The sequence below is a fragment of the Octopus bimaculoides genome, chromosome 8, assembly GCF_046866305.1.
Source record: "Octopus bimaculoides isolate indiv1 chromosome 8, ASM4686630v1, whole genome shotgun sequence".
Classification (NCBI taxonomy): domain Eukaryota; kingdom Metazoa; phylum Mollusca; class Cephalopoda; order Octopoda; family Octopodidae; genus Octopus; species Octopus bimaculoides.
In genome coordinates, this window is record NC_142935.1 from 54,855,510 (window position 1) to 54,877,700 (window position 22,191).

Below are 22,191 nucleotides of genomic sequence, written 5' to 3' on the forward strand. Positions count from 1 at the left end.
GCGAATACGTATTTTCTATACCTTGTGGTATTTCATCATGGCCGGTATGACAGACTTTAACAGACTGTCTGTTAAAGTCTGTCATACCGGCCATGATGAAATACCACAAGGTATAGAAAATACGTATTCGCCTTTATATATTTAATCCTTTATATTGAACACTCAATATTTCATCTATTCAATAAGACATTCAATACTTTATTTCATTGTACCATCCATTTTTATTTTATATTACATATTGTATATTCCATATTCTATATCCCACATTGGTTTTGCAGGAATATAAATAAAACATAAAAAACAGATAGTGTTGGAACTCTTTTAAACAAAATAATATATATATATATATATATATATATATATATATATATATATATATATATATATATATATAGTGTCAGTGTATCATATATCCAAAATAGAAGCACACTCTAAAGTATAGAGCAATAATGTACTTATATTCAGTTGTATCCAGTCATACAGTGACCAATGGTTTTGCATCCATAAGGCACTTAGCCCTATGGATGACTCAGCAGAGCCTATTGGCGGAGTGTGTACTCCTCTTCAAACTGGAGGCATATGCCCTTCACCATCAGAGTCTGATGTGTCATCCATAAGGCTAAGCACCTTATGGATGTGAAACCATTGGTCACTCTGTGACTGGACATATGCTTATATATATATTTATATATATATATACATACAACAGGTTTCTTCTGTGTGTTAGTGTATGTGTGTGTATGTATGTTTATACCCACCACTTGACAACCAGTATTGGTTTATTTACATCCCTGTGACTAAGTGTTTCAACATAAAAGGTCCATAGAATAAGGCAGTGAGCTGGTGAAATAGTTAGCACGCCGCGCGAAATGCTTAGCAGTATTTCGTCTGCCCTGAGTTCAAATTTCACCGACGTCGACTTTGCCTTTCATCCTTTCAGGGTCGATAAATTAAGTACCAGTTACGCACTGGAGTTGATGTAATCGACTTAATCACTCTGTCTGTCCTTGTTTGTCCCCTTTATGTTTAGCCCCTTGTGGGCAATAAAGAAATAAGAATAAGTGCAGAGCTTTTAAAACAAAAAAGTGCTGGGCTCCATTTGTTTGACTAAAACCCTTTGAGGTAATGCTCTAGCATGGCCACAGTCTAGTGTCTGAAACAACTTAAACATAAAACATTGATTATTATTTTTGAAGTGAAGATATTTTTAAGTAAATCTTTTTCCAAAGCTGACCGAGTGATCAAATGGAAAGTTATGGATGTCAGTTGGGTTTTATCGTTTTATTTTATTTGTTAAAATCCCATTGAAGCTAACTTTAATTTTAATCTGTTCAGGGGTCAGTAAAATAAAGTGCCAGTCAAGAGCTTGTGTTGTTTTAATAAACTACACTCTTCCCCCACCACCCTCCAAATTTCTGGCCCTGGATCAATCGTGGAAATTATTATTTAACTAGGCAATTTGTATCAGTTATATTTTTATTTGAGTATATAGTATTTAACTTACATTTTGTCTAATAATGTATAGGGAGGGAGTAGAGGAGCTTGTGTAAAGGCCAAATTGATAATGAGGACAACGGCGTTGGTGGCGGTGCTGGTGCTGCTGCTGTTGCTGATGCTTATGGTGGTGTTGGTAATGGTGGCGTCAGTGTTGGTGGTTATGTATTTGTGTGTATGTGCTGGTATTCGAAGATTATTACATTGTACACTTATCTACTTTGTGTGTGTATGTGTGGCTGTATATGTGTGTGTTATGTTACACTGTACAACACAAACTGTAGAAGTAGATTTGCTCTAAGATTAAATGTGGAAAAGGTGAGAATGATATATTTATTGTCCTTGTTGCTAAGCAACGCCATGTCTGACCTCACTGAACAAACCAATAATCAAAGCCGTTCCAACCATGACCACCCGATTCTTCTCTCAGACATTTAAATATCTAGCTTCATATTATCCTCTCTCATCCCTTATAAAAACTAGGATGTAATTTGAGGCAGATTTAGCTGATATTTCCCTAGATGGCTTATGAGAATAATATTTTGTGTAAAGGTCAGAGAGTGTTTAAGGGATTATTGGATGAGTGGGACATCACTGGAGAGTTTATTTCAAACACTACCTAAATTAGTGGTCACTATTTGCACCTCTCTTTTGCAGTAACCTTTTCATGTTCTGGTAGGTCAAAAAATATAATTTTAGGTACAGGCATGGTTGTGTGGTTAAGAAGCTTGCTTTGCAGCCATGTAGCTTCGGGTTCAGTCCCACTCTGTGGCACCTGAGGCAAGTGACTTATGGTAAAGCCCCTGGTTAACCAATGCCTTGTGATTGAATTTGATTGACAGAGACTGTGTGGAAGCCTGTTGTGTGTGTGTATATATATATATATATATATATATATATATAAATCAGATCAATAAGAATGAAATGTCCAATTTTGAACTGAAAGTTTATTTTACTTTATCTCAACAAAAAGCAATGCAGTTAATCAAAGTATGCACCTAAATTATCAACACAATCTTGCCATTTTATCGGTAGTTTATTTATGCCAGCAACAAAGAATTCTGGAGAGTAAGAGGTGATAAAATCATGAAAGGCTGTTTTTGCATCTTCAGATTTGAAGTTTTTCCTGGCAAAAAATTGTCTAATGCCTGGAAAACATGATAGTCAGTTGGTGTAAAGTCTGGTGAATATGGTGGATGACAGAATACTTCCAAGTTCAATTCCTGTAACTTCAGTTGCATTCTTCGTGCAACATGTGGTCAAGCATTGTCTTGCAAGAGAATTAGCCTGTCTCTGTTGATCAATCTTGGTTGTTTAATTGCAAGTTCATTCATCATTTCATCCAACTGGTTGATGTATACATCCACTGTAATTGACTTACCAGGTTTCATGAAGCTGTAGTGAATGTCACCAGCACTGGACCACCAAACAAACACCATTAGCTTTTTTTGGTGAATATTCTTTTTTGGATTGTGCTTTGACATTTCATCTCTATCCAACCACTGTGCAGAACACTTGCTATCGTTGAAAAGAATCCATTTTTCAACACACATAACAATATGATGCAAAAATGGCTCACTTTTATGCTGTGACAGCAAAGAACAGCAAGTTTCAAGATGATGTGTCATTTGATGCTCGTTCAGTTCATGTGGTACCCACTTGTCCAGCTTCTTTACCTTGCTGATTTTCTTCAGATGGTCCAGTAGAGTTTGCTGTTAACTCATGCATAGTTTGAGATGTATCTGCTGCAACTACAGTTTCCAGCTCATCACTATCCACCTTGGTTTCAGATCTACCACGGGGCTGATTTCCAAGAGTAAAAGTCATCAGACCGGAACTTCTAAAACCATCGACATACAGTGCGCTCATTCGCTACATCTTCACCAAACACTTCATTGATGTTTAGAGCTGTCTGAGATGGATTGGTTCCATGATGGAACTCATATTCATAAACAACATGAATTTTTGATCTATCCATGGGCTCACAAAAATTGATTTACAAGAGAAAACTCACAATATAAATCAGACACCATGAATTGCATTTCAAAACGTGATGATATAACTCTTCAATGTTGTAAAACAAAGAATTGTCAGGATTAGAGTTAACAACTGTCAAACTCGATGCATAAGAAAATCGAACACTTCATTCTTAATGACTTGACATATATATATACACACACACACATATATATGTTTTTGTCTCCCCTCCACCATTTGGCAACTGGTGTTGGTTTGTTTATGCCTCAGTAACTTTGTGGTTTTCCAAAAGAGACTGAATGAATAATTACTTGACTTAAAAAGTAAGCACCGGCATCAATTTGTTTGATTAAACCCCAGCATGGCCACAGTCTAAAGACTGAAATAAGTAAAAGTTTAAAGATAAAAAATAAGTGCAATTAGAACACATTTTCCAGGAGTATGACACAAGAGTATTTTCTTAACCATACATGAACCATACTTGAAGCTGAGTTTAAATGATCTATGATGCCTATTGATGATGAATAAACAACTCTGACTGATTCTAGCTTGTATGACTGTGTACTGGCAGTATAGCTGTTACAGTTGTGGTAAGCCAGTCAGAATTTATAAATGAACTAAATTGCACTTCATTAAAATGCTTATAGTAAACTGTGAGTTACAGGGTAAAACTGGAGAAACAATAATTTGCTGACCTATCAAACCCTTATATTAATAAAAACCCAATCTAAAAATGTGGATGACGTAAGTATGAGTAGTAACGATATAATTTACAGTATAATTAGTAATTTAACCCGTTCTATGATATTTGCTTTTAAACACTGATGAGGCCGCTACTGGAAAACATTAACATGTTAGAAATCCATTCTGGTCTCTCCTTTATTTGCTTTCCAGCAAAGCAAGTCGTTAATTCTTATCACCTAAAAGGTTTGAAACAACAACCTTGCAGTTACTAATCATAGCTGTTTCTTCTGAGTTGCCAAGTCTTTGTGTGGAGTTTGATGTCAGTTCATACACATTATAACACAGTTGTCTCTGTTTGATCTCTCACTCTAAAAGGAATCTGATGAAGTAGAAAATAAAATTGCTTTGATAGCAAAATCTACTTAAAAAGCTTTTCTTTTTTATAGTCTACTTTTCTACTGCAGCTTGGGTCATGTATGAGTCACCAGTTCTGTTTTTTTTTTTATATACACTGTCAGACAGTGATGTAAATTTACTAACATGATGTCTGTCCTCAAGTCATCTGAAGCTGTACATTTCCACAATCAGTCTTCACAAACACAGAAAATAGTCACACTATCATTTTAGTTTATTAAAATGTATACAATTAGTCAAAATATTTTTACTGTCAAATACTCAAGAGTAACATGTTAAATTCTTAGCTCACTTGAGTTTAAAAGTCTGTTTCAATTTTCAGTTGGAATAAATCACTCTTCTCATGCTGCTGATATTACTAAGAATATATCATGTAACTTTCAAACATTTCTCTTTCCAATATTTCTTGTTTGTTTGATGCTTAGTATGGGGTGCAGTTGAAAGTATTATTCCTCTGTAAAAAATTTAAAAAAAGAGTTTTTATTGTTATTTTAATGTTTTTCATTTTTAATTGAATGACAAAAATGTTGTGGGTATTTAGATTTCCCCTTGTCATGTAGAACTTCAACAAGGACAAGCTTGCCACCATTATAACCCAAGAACTATTGCTGCTCATACTTTTTAATTATTGCCCCCTGCCTCTTTTGTTAACTCTTTCTCAGCACTTCCTTGCTATGATTCATCAAAATTAAGTTCATCACATGTAGATATAGATATTTATATGCATGTAATTCAGGAAGTTACTTAATACTACAAGAACGGTGTCTATTTAATGCATGCATGGGAATACTCACAAATTTTGACAATGTCTTCTAAATTTTATTTTTGCTTATGGCTTATAATTCAAATGCATAAGTGATATATATTTGGTTCAGTTTATTTACTTATTTATATTTTGAAGCTTGTTGTTGTTGTTGTTATTGTGGTTGTTGTTGTAGTTATGATTGTGGCTAACAAGCAGTTTATCGTAATATGACATTTATTATTTTTTAAGTTAATATTTAACTAGGAGACAAAGACTAAAATTAACTGTACAGATGCATCTATCACTTTCCTCACTGCTCCTTCTGTTTCTATTATCCATGTAAAGTTTTCCATCTCACCCAGGATGTGGTATCTGGATTCCTGCAGTTGTAGTCAAGAATTTGCATCTTAGTTAGCTTACATGAAATGATGTTTTTCATATTAGGGCTGCAGCTATAGTAAACTTATATGGAATATCTGTTGAAGATTTTGCTATATCTATGGCTATTAGGGAAATGTTTATCTATCAGGGCTAAAATATTTTACCTGCATTAGTAACACGATCTCTGCCATCAAACCAAATGAAAAACTTAGCTATATGCACAGTCTTGTCATTCCTCTATTATCACTGAAAACCTAATAGCTAACATTAGTAGTAGGATCTGTAACTTTTCCTCTAAAGAAATTTTTGATAAGCCTACTGGCTACTATAGTAGTACGTGGCCAACAGTGATTTTTTATACAAAATATTATACACCCAAATCTAAAAATATACCAAGCTGAGAAATAGACCTAGGAAAGTAATATACCATCATTATGGTCATCATCGTCATTATTTAATGTCCATTTTCCATATTGGCATGGGTTGGACAGTTTGACAGGACCCAGTAAGCCACAGGGCTGCATTGTGCTCCATGTCAGTTTTGGCATGGTTTCTATGGCTGGATGTCCTTCCTAATGCTAACCACTTTACAATGTGTACTGGGTGCTGTTTTTGTGCCTTCAACACTAGAGGGGTTGCTAAATAATTTGTAAGAAAAGAAAGAACAACAATAGAGATAAAGGAAAAAAGCCGTTTGAACTAAGTGAGGGGAGAATTTGAGAGGGTGGAATGGTGATTTTATACCAGGGACTAGCAGTTATAGGTGTCTTGCTACAGAGAAGATACATGGCTACATGTCATTCATATAAAGGTGGGCGGGAATATCTGGGTAAAGCTAAAGTGGTAGTGATAGGGTGCCAGAGCAAAACCCTGAAGAAACAAGAGATCGTACAAGCAGTGGATCAGCTGTGGATTGGCAGTGGATCAGCAGTGTATTGGCAGTTGGAGAGTGTGAAGGGAGAATACCAGATGGTTAAAGATGGGAGTAGAAGTGATTGTAGTGAGTGATGACAGGAGTGGATGTGCAGTTTGATGAGGATTATCAGTATGAGCAGAGGAGTGGTGGTAAGATGAGAGAGATAGGAGTGGCTTAGGGATGGTACTTCAGGAGGTAGGCATAAAAGCAGTGGGCAGGGAAATGTAGAAGTACATAAAGGGCAGGCATAGTGAATGGGTGTGGTGGCAAACATGAGAGGGTGCTGGGAATGATAGCCAATATGCAAGGTGTTAAGATGAAGCTTAATAGAGGAGTGGTGGTGGTGGTGGAGAAGTGGGAAAACAGTGGTAAATGCTACCAGGTCATATTCATTTATGATTGATGGGTATGGTTGCTTTGTCTGTTTATATGTATTTGTGTATATACATATATATAAACAAATACATATGTGTGTGTATGCAGATATGTGTATGTGTGTGTGTATATATATATATATATATATATATATAGAGAGAGAGAGAGAGAGAGAGAGAGAGATAAATATATATACATGTATATGTACATATATATATGTATGTATGTATATATGTATGTATATGTATGTATGTGTATGTATGTATGTATGTATGTATGAATATATATATATCAAATTCGGTTATGGGAAATGTTTTGAATATGCAAATAAAGTTCCTATTCCATTATGCTGGCCACAGTCTAATGATACTAACTGGTGAACCAGGTTTTTGGGTTGCATCAAGCTGTACTGATATAATGTAGGATAAATATAATAATAATAACAATAATCCTTGAATGGAATTTATTAACATTTAATGCATCGCTACATGTGTTTCCAGAAACCACATGTCTCTTAAGATCACAGTCCATATTCCCGGGATGATTCCAGTGTAGTCTGCAGTATCCGTGGACATTGGGTAAATCATCTTCATGGATTCATTCTTCAGATTACACTGTAATCATCCCAGCAATATAGACTACTCGTAAGAGACATGCGATTTGTGGAAACGCATGTAGCGATGCATTAAATACATTTATAAATTTCATTCTAGGATTATTATCATTACTATATATATATGTACACACACACACACACACACACATCATCATCACCATCATCATCATCATCGTTTAATGTCTGCTTTCCATGCTGGCATGGGTTGGACAGCTTGACTGAAGACTTGCAAGCCAGGTGGCTGCACCAGGCTCCAATATGATCTGGCAAGGTTTCTACAGCTGGATGCCCTTCCTAATGCCAACCACTCCGAGAGTGTGTGTAGTGGGTGCTTTTTACATGCCACCAGCATGGGAGCCAGCCAAATGGCACTGGCATCAATCATGCTCGAATGGTGCTTTCTATGTGCCACTGGCATTGGCCACAACTACGAATTCACTTGACTGACCAGGATTTCTCAAGCATAGCATATTGCCCAACAATTGAAGGGTACTTTTTAAACTGGCCAGTTATGTGACACTTGCATCAGTCATGGCGACAATCTCCCTTAGCTTGTTGAGTCCTCTCAAGCACAACATATCTCCAGAGGTTTCACTTGCTTCTCATTGCCTCTGTGAGACCCAACGTTCAATGGTCATGCTTCACCACCTAATCCCATGTTTTCCTGGGTCTACCTCTTCCACAGGTTCCCTCTACTGTTAGGGTGTGACACTTTTTCACACAGCTGTCCTCATCTATATGCAACACATGACCATACCAGTGCAGTCATCTCTTGCACACCACATCTGATGCTTCTTATGTCCAACTTTTCTGAGTGAACCAGAGCAACATGAAATAAAGTAATTTGCTCAAAAACACAACACACAGCCCAGTCTAGGAATTGAACTCACTACCCCATGATTGTGAGCCCGACACTCTAATCACTGGGCCATGTGCCATCACTATACACACACACACACACACACACACACACACACACACACACTCACTCACTCACACACATATATATCTATAATTATTTCAAATTTTTTTCCACAAGGGCCGCTTGGGGAGGTGGGGATGTGTGTAACTGGTACTGGATGAAAGGCAAAGTCAACCTCGGTGGAATATGAACTCGGAACATAGTGGCAGACGAAATAATGCCAAGCATTTCACCCGGCGTGCTAATAATTCTGCTAGCTCACCCTATATATATATATTATATTTAAAAAATACAAAATGGGACAAGAACACAAAACATCCAGACAGTTAGGTGATACAAAAATGGACAACAAAACATCCAGATAGACGATACAAAGAAAACAATGACAGGTCATTCAAAGTTTTCTTTCCTCAGTCGAGTACCAGATTATCTTTGCAATTTTGGCTGATTATACTTGAGATTGTTCCAATCTGGCCAGCCCCAAGGAAAAAACTAAGCTAAGAGCATTAGATTCCTTGGAAGAAAGCAGCGAATGTATACAAAAGCAAGGACGGAAAAAAAACGGACAATGTTACACAAATGTAATAAAATGATAACAGGACATAGCAACAGGTGAACTTCTATGCAGTATCCTTTTACCAATTTCATTGATAGAGCATTGGCTGGCCTGAGACTAAAGTAAAGGACATGCAGCAAGATAGATGTCAAAAGGTATGTGGTAAGAAAGCAAACTCTGTATCCACACATCCTTGCCTGTTTATCAGAAATCAGTAAAGAAGCATTTTGGGTTAAGCCTTTAGCATTCATATTTCTCTGTCAAATGTAATGCTTATTTATTCACAGTTTTGAATCAATCATACATTATCTCATAGCTTCAAGATTATGATTGTTCAGTTTTAGAATGACATTGTAGGGTAAGCATGAGAAGCTAGATCAGGCTACTTTGAATCTAAAACAGAATGGATATTTGGGCCAGATATGGCAGATTTAAATGTTAAAGTGTTAAAGAGAAAATTAGTTGTTGTCATTGTCATTTTCGATGTTATTGTTTCTGTGTAGTTTCATTTATCCCTGACCTAGGAGACCTAAGCCTGAACATTGAGTTGTTTGATATAAGGAAGCTATCTTGAAACAGTCTTACTGCAAGGCATTTTGGGCAAGTGTCTTCTACTATAGCCTCAAGCCAGTAAAAGCCTTGTGAGTGGGTTTGGTAGATGCTCATTGTGCGTGTGTGTGAGTTGAGACTTTGGATGAATATGCTCTGCTATAGCCCCAGGCTGATCAGTGTCTTGGAAATGAATTTGGTAACTGTCCATTGTTTGTGTGTGTGTGTGTGTGTGTGTGTGTGTGTGTGTGTGTGTTCCTTTGTCTTGATATTTGGAAGCTAATTATAAACTGTTCATAAAGCTGTTTGTAAAAAAAAAAATGATGTCAGTTCTCTGTAATCTGTGAAAATATGTCGAACTAATGAATCGTTCATGTTGAAAGGATCAGAGGAAATATTATCATACTTGGAAACAGATGAAGTTTGGCCACAAGAAGAATATCCAGCCATCACAAGTCTTGTCTAACCCACCAACCAGCATGTACACTATCACAAGTCTCATCTGATCCATTAGAAAGCATGGAAAAGTTGATGCTAAAACAACGATGGTGGCTGACTTTAGAAGAAACAGTTTATTATTAATACAAATGGTGTGAAAATTAAGTTTCTTAGGATATATGTTATTTGTTCTATCATTAAAGAAAACTATAGCTAATATTTCTGTTATAGTCCAGAAACTCGAAGAGATGGGAGTTCCTCTCGTCAGTCTTGTGTTGACCTTTTACTTGCTTCAGTCATTGGACTACAGCCATACTGGGGCATCGCCATGAAGGGTTTTAGTTGAACAAATCAGCCCTAGTGCTTATCTTTTTTTTTCAAAGTGTGGTACTTATTCTATCAGTGTCTTTTACTGAACTGCTAAGTTACAAAGACACAAACAAGCCAATACTAGTGTCAAGCAGTGGTAGGAGACAAACACACACACATCTATACATATATGATGAGTTTCTTTCAGTGTCTGTCTACCAATCCCTCTCACAAGGCTTTGGCTGGCCCAGGGATATTGTAAAAGACACATGCCTAAAGTACCATGTAGTGAGACTGAACCTGGAACCATGTGGTTGGGAAGCAAACTCTTTACTACACAGCCACATCTATGTTTATATTTCCTTAATATTTTATGAATGCAAGTAACAAAAAATATATTTATCTAATTTAAACAATGCTACTGTCTTATTTATTTATATACTCAAACAAACAATAGAAAGTAGAGAGGATCCTATTTGTTAGAGAGCTAAAAACAGCTGTAATATTCCTCCTGTCTAGATAGAGAATCAGTTATTGATTTGTTAGGTTCAACTGTTATGGACTGGCTCCCAGTCTTGCAAAGTACCATTAAAAACAGTGACATTTATTAATTTTTAAGTTGATGACAGTTGTAGCCTAACCCCCCATTGTCATTGTACTCTGGTGTTCTCTCAGTTGTACATAGTCTGTGTGTTATATCTCCAAACTAGACAAAGAAAAACTAGACAACTATTAGAGTCTCATAAAGATTTATCTTCTTTCATCTACTAAAGAAAAAAATAAAAAGAGATACATTATACTTTATCATTGATTTCATTTTATAGCAGTTTTAAATTCTACCACTGAAACCATATATCTTTTTTTTTTTTTTTTGGATTTGTCTTCTAATTTTTTTATTTTTATGTTTCCTTTCTCTCTTTTGTGTGCAAAGCTAGCAGTAAAAGAATGTTAAAAGCGCCAGACAAATAATAGAGAATTAATTGGGGAAAGATTCCTGATTGGGACAGAAAAACAAGTTGATAGCTCTTCTTCTCATCACATTTAGCATCAACCTCTTCCTGAGAGACATTTTACATTTTTCACTTTTTATTTTAAGTTGTTTCATTTATTTCTTATTTTTATTTTTAGCATTTTTATCTTCTTTGTTTTAAAGTTCATTTCTTTAAAAAGTCAGTCAGATATTTGAACTATCTTAAATTAGTTTTTCACTTTCATATTAATTTAAATTTTATGTCTAATCTTGTTCAAAGAGAGATTTTTTTAAAAATCTGTTTGTTTTTTTAATTTTAATTTTTATTTTCCATTTTTTTAATTTTGTTTTATTTTATTTTTTCTATCTTAAATCTAATTTGTACTTGAAATAAGTGAAATTCTGAAATATGCTATTCGTAACATGAAGAACCTCTTCAATAAAGAGAAAATATGATAATAACATTTTCCATTTATCAAACAGTTATTATTTTTGATTATCTTAAAGGGGGAAAAATGTTCTATACATTTTCCTTACACATTAACGACCCAATGCTTAATTGTATCTCGCTAATTCATACTTTGATTATCTTATAAGACATTTTATATTTTTACTATAAATCATGTTCATTTATCAATGCACAAGGTATTCTATATCTACATACTAACAAGATTAAAAAGCCAGAAACAGTCTAAATCCATCTCAATATTCTTACATATTCTATTTAAAGCCCTTTTACAGCTACCACAGCAGAAAAGACTCAAAAATGTCTTTTTCTTTTTAAACAATTAACAATAATTTTCAAGTGGAGTATAATTGTTTCAATTGTTAAGGATTCTCTTCAGGGAGAAAAAGGATGAGAAGTGGAATTAATAAAAACAGGCCACTTAGTTTTGAATTTTTCTCTTTTGCTTGGGAAATATCCCCTGTTCATTCTTCTCCACTGTACAATGAACTAGAACTGTTCTGTAGCACTTCTAGACAATTGATAGCATTGAATAGTCTCATTTGTTTAGGGAGTCTGTTCATGTAGAAAAAGGCTTTGTTGAGATAAAATACAATGTCAGTCTCTTTAAAAAGGGTACCACTGACACTTGTCATTCATTCTCTCTTTTTTTTTTCTTTTTTTTATTTAATGAATTTCAGTGAAGAGACATCATCATCATCATCATCATCATCATCATCATCATCAATATTGTTATTTTTATTGCCTTTGCTTCTTCCTCCACCATTGATACAACACCACCACACTAACATCACCACCAACACCATCATACTATCACAGCTACCACCAACAGTCTACTACCATTTCAGCCTTTGCCACAAATACCATTGCCACCACTACCACCCCCTAAATTCTTAATATCACTATCACAAGCATTTTTCCACTACCATCATTGCCACCAATTTTACCACTGCCACTACTAACACCATAGTTATTACCACTACCACTATCCCCTCCAGTATCCCTACCATTAATTTCGTTACAACTACCATCACCACTACCATCAGTTTAAACTGTTTTCTTTTCCCCTTGTATCATTGAGTTAGATGAAGTAGGGTTGAGGTAGGAGTAAGTGTTAATCTCAGTGATTAAAATATTGCTTAAAAGACTGAAAAAGATAATTAAAAATGTTCTTTCACAAATTTATGGGGCATTTGTTCTGTGTTTGCATGGGTTGGATAAAGCTGCAAAGTAAACTCTGTACAGTGATGAGAGTGTCTTTAAGAATTCCATGAGCTTAGTTGCCATGAGGACTGAAAAATTTAATGCTTTTGGCTTTTGCTTTTCATTTTGAGAATAAGAAAGAGAGACAGAGAGAAGGAGAGAATGATGTTGATATTCCAAGCTGACAGCTTTGAGGTGGCAGAACCATTAGCATGCTGGACAAAATGCTTAAAATGCCTGACTGTCTGCCTACATTCTGAGTTGAAATTCCACAGAGGTTGACTTTGTCTTCTTCCCTTTTGGGGTCAATAGAATAAGTACCAGTTGAGTACTGGGATCAATGTAATCTACTAGTCCCCCTACTAGTAGGATGGATATTCTAGGCTAGTAATTAATAAAAGGATTGAAATAATTTTTTTCATCGTTTACCATGCTGTCATGTCTGTCTCTCTTCCCCAGACAGAAGACAAAAGTCCAAAATGTTACATTTTTCACCTTGTATGGCAATCAAACATATTAAAAGCTTCTGTAAACTCTACATTTAAATTAACATTGACTATTAGATTCCTCACTTTGCTCTATGTAGCTTTCTTCAGATTTATTTCATTGTACAATAAGCATTTATATTCTATTAGAATTGCAATTACAAAACATTAAAAAAATACTGATTTTTAATTGTTTTTATGCAATTTTTATTTATTGATTCCTTATATAAGCATAAGACTGGTAATTTGTAGTGTATATGTATAACACACCACCTGATTTTAGCACCAACATCTGGTCCTTTTTGACACTTGAGTTGAATTTACTCCATTGTAGCATTTGGTTTAGACCACTGGTTCCCTTGCCACCTATGGTTTTTATCACATGCAGATATTTAGGCTGTGTATCAACTATATCAATCTCACTAATCTGAAAGGACCTGTAAAAGTCATGAGAACTACCTCTCTTCACATAATTAATATATAAGCCAATTCATAAAAAATGCTAAGGTGTCTTGATCAAAATTTGAACTCAGAACATAGAGTGATAAAACTAAGTATGAAAAAGTATTCAGTTTTATACTCAACTATTTCATTAAGACTCCCTCTCTCTTCTACACACAAATATACACTCTCCTACATGCATATACACACTTTAATTTTATTGAGTGATCATTGATTATTTATTGCTATTTTATTTGATTATTGTAGGTATACTTAAGTGTCTTTTGGCAGAATGAACAGCTTGGTGTTGCCTGCTATGATGTAGATACAACTGAAATTAGGATGATGTTTGACACACAGGAGACTGATAACTTTTTGACATTGCTCTCAGGTAATTTCTCAGTTTCAATTTGTATCTATTGTTTCTCTTTCACTATTTCTCATTCATTTCCTCCCATATTGGTTTCAAATTTTGGCACAAGGCCAGCAGGTTTGGGGAGGGACAAAGTTGATTAAATTGACCTCATTGTTCAACTGGTACTTATTTCAATCGACCCCAAAAGGATGAAAGGCAATTCAACCCTGGTGGAATTAGAACTCAGAACGTAAAGACAGACGAAATGCTGCTAAGCATTTCGCCCGGCATGCTAACATTTCTTATTTCTTTATTGCCCACAAGGGGCTAAACATAGAGGGGCAAACAAGGACAGACAAAGGTAGGTTCCTGTATGATCATACTCTCTTGGCTATGTGTTTAAGAAGCTTGCTTTCCAACTACATGCCCACTGTGGGGCACATTGGACAAATGTTTTCTACTATAACTCCAAGCCAATCAAAGCCTTGTGAGTGGATTTGGTAGACGGAAACTAAAGGAAGCTTGTTGTGTATGTGTATGTTTGTGCTGTGTGGTAAGTAGCTTGCTTACCAACCACATGGTTCCGAGTTCATTCCGACTGCGTGGAACCTTGGGCAAGTGTCTCCTACTATAGCCTCGGGCCGACCAAATGCTTGTGAATGGATTTGGTAGACAGAAACTGAAAGAAGCCCGTCGTATATATGTATATATATATATATATATATATATTTGTGTGTCTGTGTATATGTTTGTGTTTGTCCCCCCAGCATCGCTTGACAACCAATGGTGGTGTGTTTATGTCCCCGTAACTTAGTGGTTCGACAAAAGGGACCGATAGAATAAGTACTAGGCTTCCAAAGAATAAATCCTGGGGTCGATTTGCTCGACTAAAAAAGGCGGTGCTCCAGCATGGCCACAGTCAAATGACTGAAACAAGTAAAAGAGTATATGTTCTTGTGTGTACCCTTGTCTAGATTGGCTACACCCTTGTGTAGACCCTTGTCTACAACGTGATGGTTGTATATACATCATTTTCATGCAATAAAGTTCATTTACAGTCTTCTGTGAAAAACTTTGTCTTGCTATGGGAAAATAATTAACTTGCTCGGAAACAGGTGAGGGTTGGTAACAGGAAGGGTCTCCTTCCTGAAAATATACCCATTGAATATATCCAATAAATTCTGTCCAATCTATGCAAGCATGGAAATGTGGATGTTAAAGCAATGTTGATGATGTCTCAACTTATGTTGGCTGAGCTCTTTTTGTCCTACACTCTATTAATTCTGGTGTACCTCAGAGCTCAGTTTTGTTTTCCATTTTCTTCCTTCTATACTTCAAAGATCAACTCATGATCATGTCCAACAGTGCCTGTACTTATGTAGATGATACTACTCGTTACACGTCCTTAACTTTTCCCAACCATGCATCATTCACATGCAACCTAGATATCACATGCACTGATTCCGTGAACAGAGACCTCAAAACATCATCAAAATAACATAATTGCACCTCACACCACTTAATTGCTAGCAGCATGCAATTAGAGCTTTTGAAATTGCTCCAAATGTTAGTTTTGTTACCATTGAAAACCTTTCCTGACAAAAGCACATCCTTAATAAAGCAACGACTACATCTCAGAGACTGGCCCTTATTTTCAGTGCCAGAAAGTACTTCAGACCCCATCAATTACTGACACTCTTTAATGCTCAAGTGAGATTGCATCCTAATGTATCACTATTACTGTAATCGCCAATATTAGTACCATCCTTACCACTACCACCAACTTCCCTACTATTACTACTAATAACATCATGATTGTAACCACTATCAAAGCTACTTGACAGTTTGACATAAAATCACTTACTGATATTCTTTAGCTTTTGGCCCACAAGCATTCTGGCTCCTCTTTCTGCGTTTTCTACTGATACTATAATGGCCATTGCTCTTTAGACCAAGCTGATCTCATGTTACATCCATTCAGGCACTCCTAGATGTCTTATGTCCTCTCGCTTCATCAACCATGTTGTACTCAGTACTCTGGCTCCTGCACTAACCACTATGCCCAATCCTTCCTCCCCTAATCTTCATCTCTCTGGAATTCCCTTCCTGCTCCTATCATTCCTGCAGGTGTTGACTTTAAGCAGAGCATTAATGGCATCAATGTCTTTAGTTTCAGATAGTCTACGAAGATCATGGACACTGCTTTTTCCGCTACAGCCAGCAAGTGAAAAATACAAAAAAAAATCTCTATCTCTTGCTGTTTCAAATGTCTCTGTCTATTATGTGAATAAGTAACAATTATAAATTGAATCTCTTTTCACCTACACAGTATCACCATCATCTGATATCAGGTAATTGTAGTATAAAGAAGTGGACATAAACGTATTTATCCTGAAGTTAAATTGATTCCTTTTAAAGGTTAATCTTTATTACGCATGCATCAATTGTACATGAGAATATAAGCATGGTAGTATTGACAATGTAAGTAGAAGATCTGTGATTTAGTACTGGTTTATAATCTTGCAGACTTGAAGTGATTATAAAGTATTTGAATTACACGAATGACAATGTACGACAGTGAAATGGAAACAGTGAAGGTTAGAATGCTTTGGGCAACAGTTGAAGAATGAATTGGCTCTGATGCATTCAATGTACTATGTGAAATAGTAGTGTGTGAATGCAGTTTTTGAATTACAAAAATGATTAGGTTAGCCTGTGTATGTGATGTCAGATTTTCAATCTCTTCATGCCATCTCTGTTGTCACCTTACCCAAGCCTTTGCATTAACAACTATACCAAGTCCTGCCTCTCCAAAATGTTATCCTTCTGGAATTCTCTCCTCATCTCTCAGTTTTTTTTTTTTGTTCTACAACTATCATCTTGCAACTATTGAGATAACATTATTCACATTTATCTCATTAGTGTTGAGGGTTGAGGTTGTAGAGGCCTTGAGTACAGTCCCTTCCGCCGGATTAGAGGAATTAAAAATAGAAACAGAAAAAAAAAATAGCAAAAAAAAAAAAAACAGGAGTATGAGTTGACTTGAGAAGACAAGTAAATTTAAAATACTTAGGTTTACTGGTGAAAAAATGCAGGATAAGGATCACTGTTGGATTAGTTTCTGGCAACTTTCTGGACACCCTAAATAACTTTCAACTTAGGTTTAGAACTCACACCTGCCAATAAATAGGGATTCAGTTGTTGAAAGGTAGAGATAGTGAGATATACTCTGGATCTACATGTCACATAAATCCTTGACATATTCAACGCACTGACATCACTAAAAGAAATATCAAAGCACTTGTTCAAACAAGATTTAATGTTGAATAAACAAGAAGATGGGTTCTACTGCATTGGACACTTCAACAGGGTATTAATGGAGAAAATAAGCAGGTTGATTGACTATTTTAGTCTGTAGAATACTATTTAACAGGTTACAATTTCAGATAAGGCTAGCTTATCCTAATGATTATTAGAATTAGAAGCCCTAATGAATTAGAATTGGAATTATAAATCCTAATGATTATTAGAATTAGATTATTAGATCAATGCCTCAAAAGTGGTGTAACTGTATTCATTTCTGTTCTCATCAGTTTTGGAAAAAAAGTGTACAATTTGGTAAAGTGGTTAGCATTAGGAAGGGCATCCAGCAGTAAAAACCATGTCAATGCAGACAGCAGAGCTTGGTGCAGTCCTCTGGTTCACTAGCACCTGTCAAGCCATCCAATCCATGCCAGCATGGAAGATGGATGCTAAATGAAGGTGGTAGTGGTAGTGGGTGGCAACGGTGGCAATGGGTGGTGGCAGTGGTGGTGGGCTGCTGCTGCTGCTGCCATTGTTGTTGTTTGACATTTGATAAAAATAAATGGAAAACCCAGAATGAATTATTCAATCTGATTCTGTTCTCCCACTGTATGGAGTAAACCAATAAAATCAAACGAACCCTGCATTACACCTAGTTTAAAATGGAAATTGATAGGATAGGACTACTAGAATTTGAAACAGTTATTCTGTTGCTACAAAACAACTAAAACCTATATATTACATAAGCTAACTAATTAATTTATTACAAAGAGAAAGAATTAACATAGAAATATATATAAATCAATAAAAATGACATCTTTTCAAACACTTTCAAGTCTTTGAAGATGGTGCATTTCATCATCGGAAGGACTAAGATGCCAAATTCATTGGTGCTAAAGAAAGTTATATATATAGCTTATTATTAATGACTTTTCACACTGGCAATAGGCCATAACACCAGGGAGGAGTTTTAATCAATTGTATTGACCTCTGTACATATTTGGTATTCGTTTTATCTGGTTCTTTACATCCTAGGTTCAAATCCCACAGAGGTTTGCTTTATTTTCCATCCTTTTTGAATTAATGAAATAAGTAACAGTCAAGTAATGAGGTCATTGGTATTGATTGCCCCCCCCCCCCCGTCTCCCCTCAAAATTTCTGACCTTGTGCTAAAATGTGAAACCATTTTATTGACTCTGGATTTTATTAACTTTGTTATTGCTTTGTAGTTCAAAAGTTTACTGTGCAACTATGTGACCTGGGTTTGATCTTGTTGCAAAGTATCTTGAGCAAGTGTATTCTATCATAGCTTCACATTGCAAGTAAAATTTCATAGACGGAAACTGTGGAAGCCCATTATTATCATTTTACATCTATATTCCATCTGATATGGGTCGGACGGTTTGAGAGGAGCTGGGAAGCCAGAGGACTGTGCCAGCCCCCATTGTCTGCTTTGGCACAGTTTCTCTAGCTGGATGCCTTTCCTAACATCCATATGTATGTGTATGTGCATATCTTTTGGTGAAAAATCTAAAGAACTGTTAGAAAACCTACAAACCAGTATATTTGAACAAGGCTCCTTGTGGCATTTCTTTCAGCTGAGTTTGTGCAGATAATCCATTGTCACTATCACCATCATAAATCCAGTGAACCAGTGATTGATCCAGAGAAAACCTATAACCAACAACACTATTGTTCTTAAAATGTGACATGAAAAAAAAAATAATAAACAAGAGCACTCAGAGAGTGCAAACCTCTGCCAAGGCAACACCAACATACCCTCAATGATTAGCCAGGAATTATTTTTAAAATGAGAATATCTGAAATAAACTTGACTGCTCTCACAAATGAGAACACTAAAAATGAACCCGACCACTCTCAAAAATGAAGTAAAAATATAGGAAAAATAATCCAGAATCCTTGTCCAGTACCAGATCGATCCCAAAATCTAATTAGTTTGTGCCAGTCATGAGACCAAACGTAGCTGAAAGTTTCATCTGAATCCATCCAGCGGTTCTTGAGATATCTAGTCCACGGACAAACAAACAAACACGACTGACTCTGCCTTCGCTAAGGTGGAGGTAATAAGATGTAGGCATGGCTGTGAGGGGAAAAAGCTTGCTTTGCAGCCACACTGATTTGGTTTCCATCCCAATGCATGGCACTTTGGTCAAGTGTCTTATATTATAGCCCTGAGCCAAATTCAGCTTGTGAGCAAATTTTGTGGACAGAAACTGTGTGGAAACCAATTGTATTTGTGTGTCTTTGTATATTTGTTTGTCTCCCTCACACCACTTGACAATTGGTGTTGGTTTGTTTACATCTTTGCAACTTAGTGGGTTTAGCAAAAGAGACCTCTGGATTAAGTATCAGACTTTAAAAGAATAAGTACTGGGGTCAATTTGTTCGACTAAACCCTTCAAGGTGGTGTCCAAATATAACTGCAATCTAATGACTGAAACAGTTCAAAAGTGACATCAGGAAGGGCATCAGACTGCAGAAACCAAACCAAAACAGACCATGGAACCTGGTGCAGCTCCTGACCTTGCCAGCTCCTGTCAAACCATCCAATCAATGCCAGCATAGAAAATGGATTTCGTTGATGCTGTTGCCGTTTATTTAAAATGCTACGTCAGCATATAAACTACACTGTTATTATTTTTCTCTTCTCTCTTTTTCCAGTTATTGCTCAGGTTCAACCCACCTATGTAATAATTAGTGCTAAACAAGATGAAAGGATTTTGAAAGTTTTGCAAAACTTTGGTAAGTACCATCTAGCAGCATGATTTTCTTTTAAAATATCTTATCATATTCTATATATTTACTGTAAATTTTAGAACCTACTTTTGTCATTGTTGAACAATTATTTCACCCAGGTCTGCATGCACAAGCCCGAGTAAGGTTTATTTTGTGGAAGACTTGGAAACAAACAACACTGCTTGTATGATGGTGATGCTTGTTTACAATCATCACATGATACACTCAAGCATACACTCAAACACACATACTGTTTGACCACTGGTTTTGGTGTGTTTACATCCCTGTAATTTAGTAGTTCAGCAAAAGACACTGATAGAATAAAAACCTGGCTTTAAAGAAATAAATCCTGGAGTCAAATTGTTTGACTAAAACTTTTCAAGGCAGTGTCCCACAATCAAATAGCTGAAACAAGAAAAATCAAAAAAACAGAAAGAAAAAAAAAAACAAGGATAAAATTGATAGTTCTCCCAATCTTCTCCTCCACCTGTCCCCTCCATGTTTTCTTTGGCCGACCTCACTTTCGTGGCTCCATCTATCGAATCCACTCATAAGGTTTTGGTCAGCTCAGGGCTATAGTGGAAGACATTTGCCCAAAGTGCTACTGAGTGGAATTGAGACCATAAGCTTCTCAACCTCACAGCCATACCTGTGCCTTTGTTGTCCATAAAAAACCCCTCCATTTTGGGCCAATACAGCTTGGCATCAATGACATTGTATGTGTTGCTTTCAAAACACAAAGGTCCAGAACAGAGACCCCAGTGTATATTGTGTGACAATTTTAACAATTCCACCAATCCATTATCCTTGATAGGTATTTTTTTTATTATCAATTCCAAGGGGTCCTTGATGGGATTCACACTTAGAACAAATACCACAAGGCATTCTTTCCATCTCTAGCAATTATTCTGCCAATTTACCACTTTTATTGTAAAATAATTCCAGACTTCAGCACAAATTTGAGACATAAGTAAATTCAACATTTGTTTAATTTAGAGTGTGTTGACCCAGGTGACCAGATCTGGTTTGCAAAAATCAATATTGTATTTGTCTTATTATTTTTCATGGCAGACTGGTAGAATTGTTAGCATGACAGACAAAATATTGCATGATATTTCTTCTGGCATTGCATTCTGAGTCTAAATTCCACTGAGGTCAACTTTACATTTCGTCCTTTAGGGTTTGGTAAAATAAGTGCCACTTTAGCACTGGGGTCGATGTAATTGTCTAGCCTCCTCCCCTCAAATTTTGGGCCTTGTTTCTATGGTAGAAAAGATTAATTTCCATCAAGTTTATCTTACTTTGCAAAATAGAGATCTTATTTAAAATTTTTCTTTTATCCTTCCTTCGAATGAAAAGAATGTTTTAGAAAACAGCTTAGTCTAAGACAATGGTTCCCAACCAGGGGTTTACCCCCTAGAGTCTCTGAGGGAATGGGTAGGTGAAGTCTTTTTTTGGAATGTCATACTTGAACTTAGCAAGTATGTTTTCTCTTATAAGCTAGTTTTTATTTCTTAGTTTTTTGGGGTTTGGATTTTTTTCTATATTTTAAAATCATGTTTTAATTTTAACGTTTTTATCAAGAATAAAATAGTAAATTTGTGTTCGTTTAATTTTATATTTCAGTCGCTTTTATTTAATTTTTTTTCTTGATTTTCTCATTTACTTTTATAATTTTAACGAGGTTATTTTATTCTTTCTTTTATTAAATATGCTGTCTATATGATTGTTACATTCACAAATTTTTTACTTGCTTAATAAAACTAGTCAAAACATGCATTTTCAGTTTTTCTCCTTTTTTCTCATGATTTAAAAATAATTTTCAATTGAAAATG

The 22,191-nt window shown here is 35.7% G+C and overlaps 1 protein-coding gene across 3 annotated transcripts in view; it reads left to right on the forward strand.

The window, feature by feature from the left end:
* Window positions 1-22,191, forward strand: part of LOC106874433 (mutS protein homolog 5) — a 246,330-nt gene that overhangs the window by 147,195 nt on the left and 76,944 nt on the right. For 2 of the 3 annotated variants that reach the window (XM_052970104.2, XM_052970105.2), the window contains exons 4-5: window positions 14,209-14,332; window positions 20,282-20,362. In XM_052970104.2, coding sequence (XP_052826064.1) covers window positions 14,209-14,332; window positions 20,282-20,362 — 205 coding nt within the window. The remainder of the gene's footprint in view (window positions 1-14,208; window positions 14,333-20,281; window positions 20,363-22,191) is intronic. The other variant, XM_089356478.1, reaches the window with a different exon arrangement.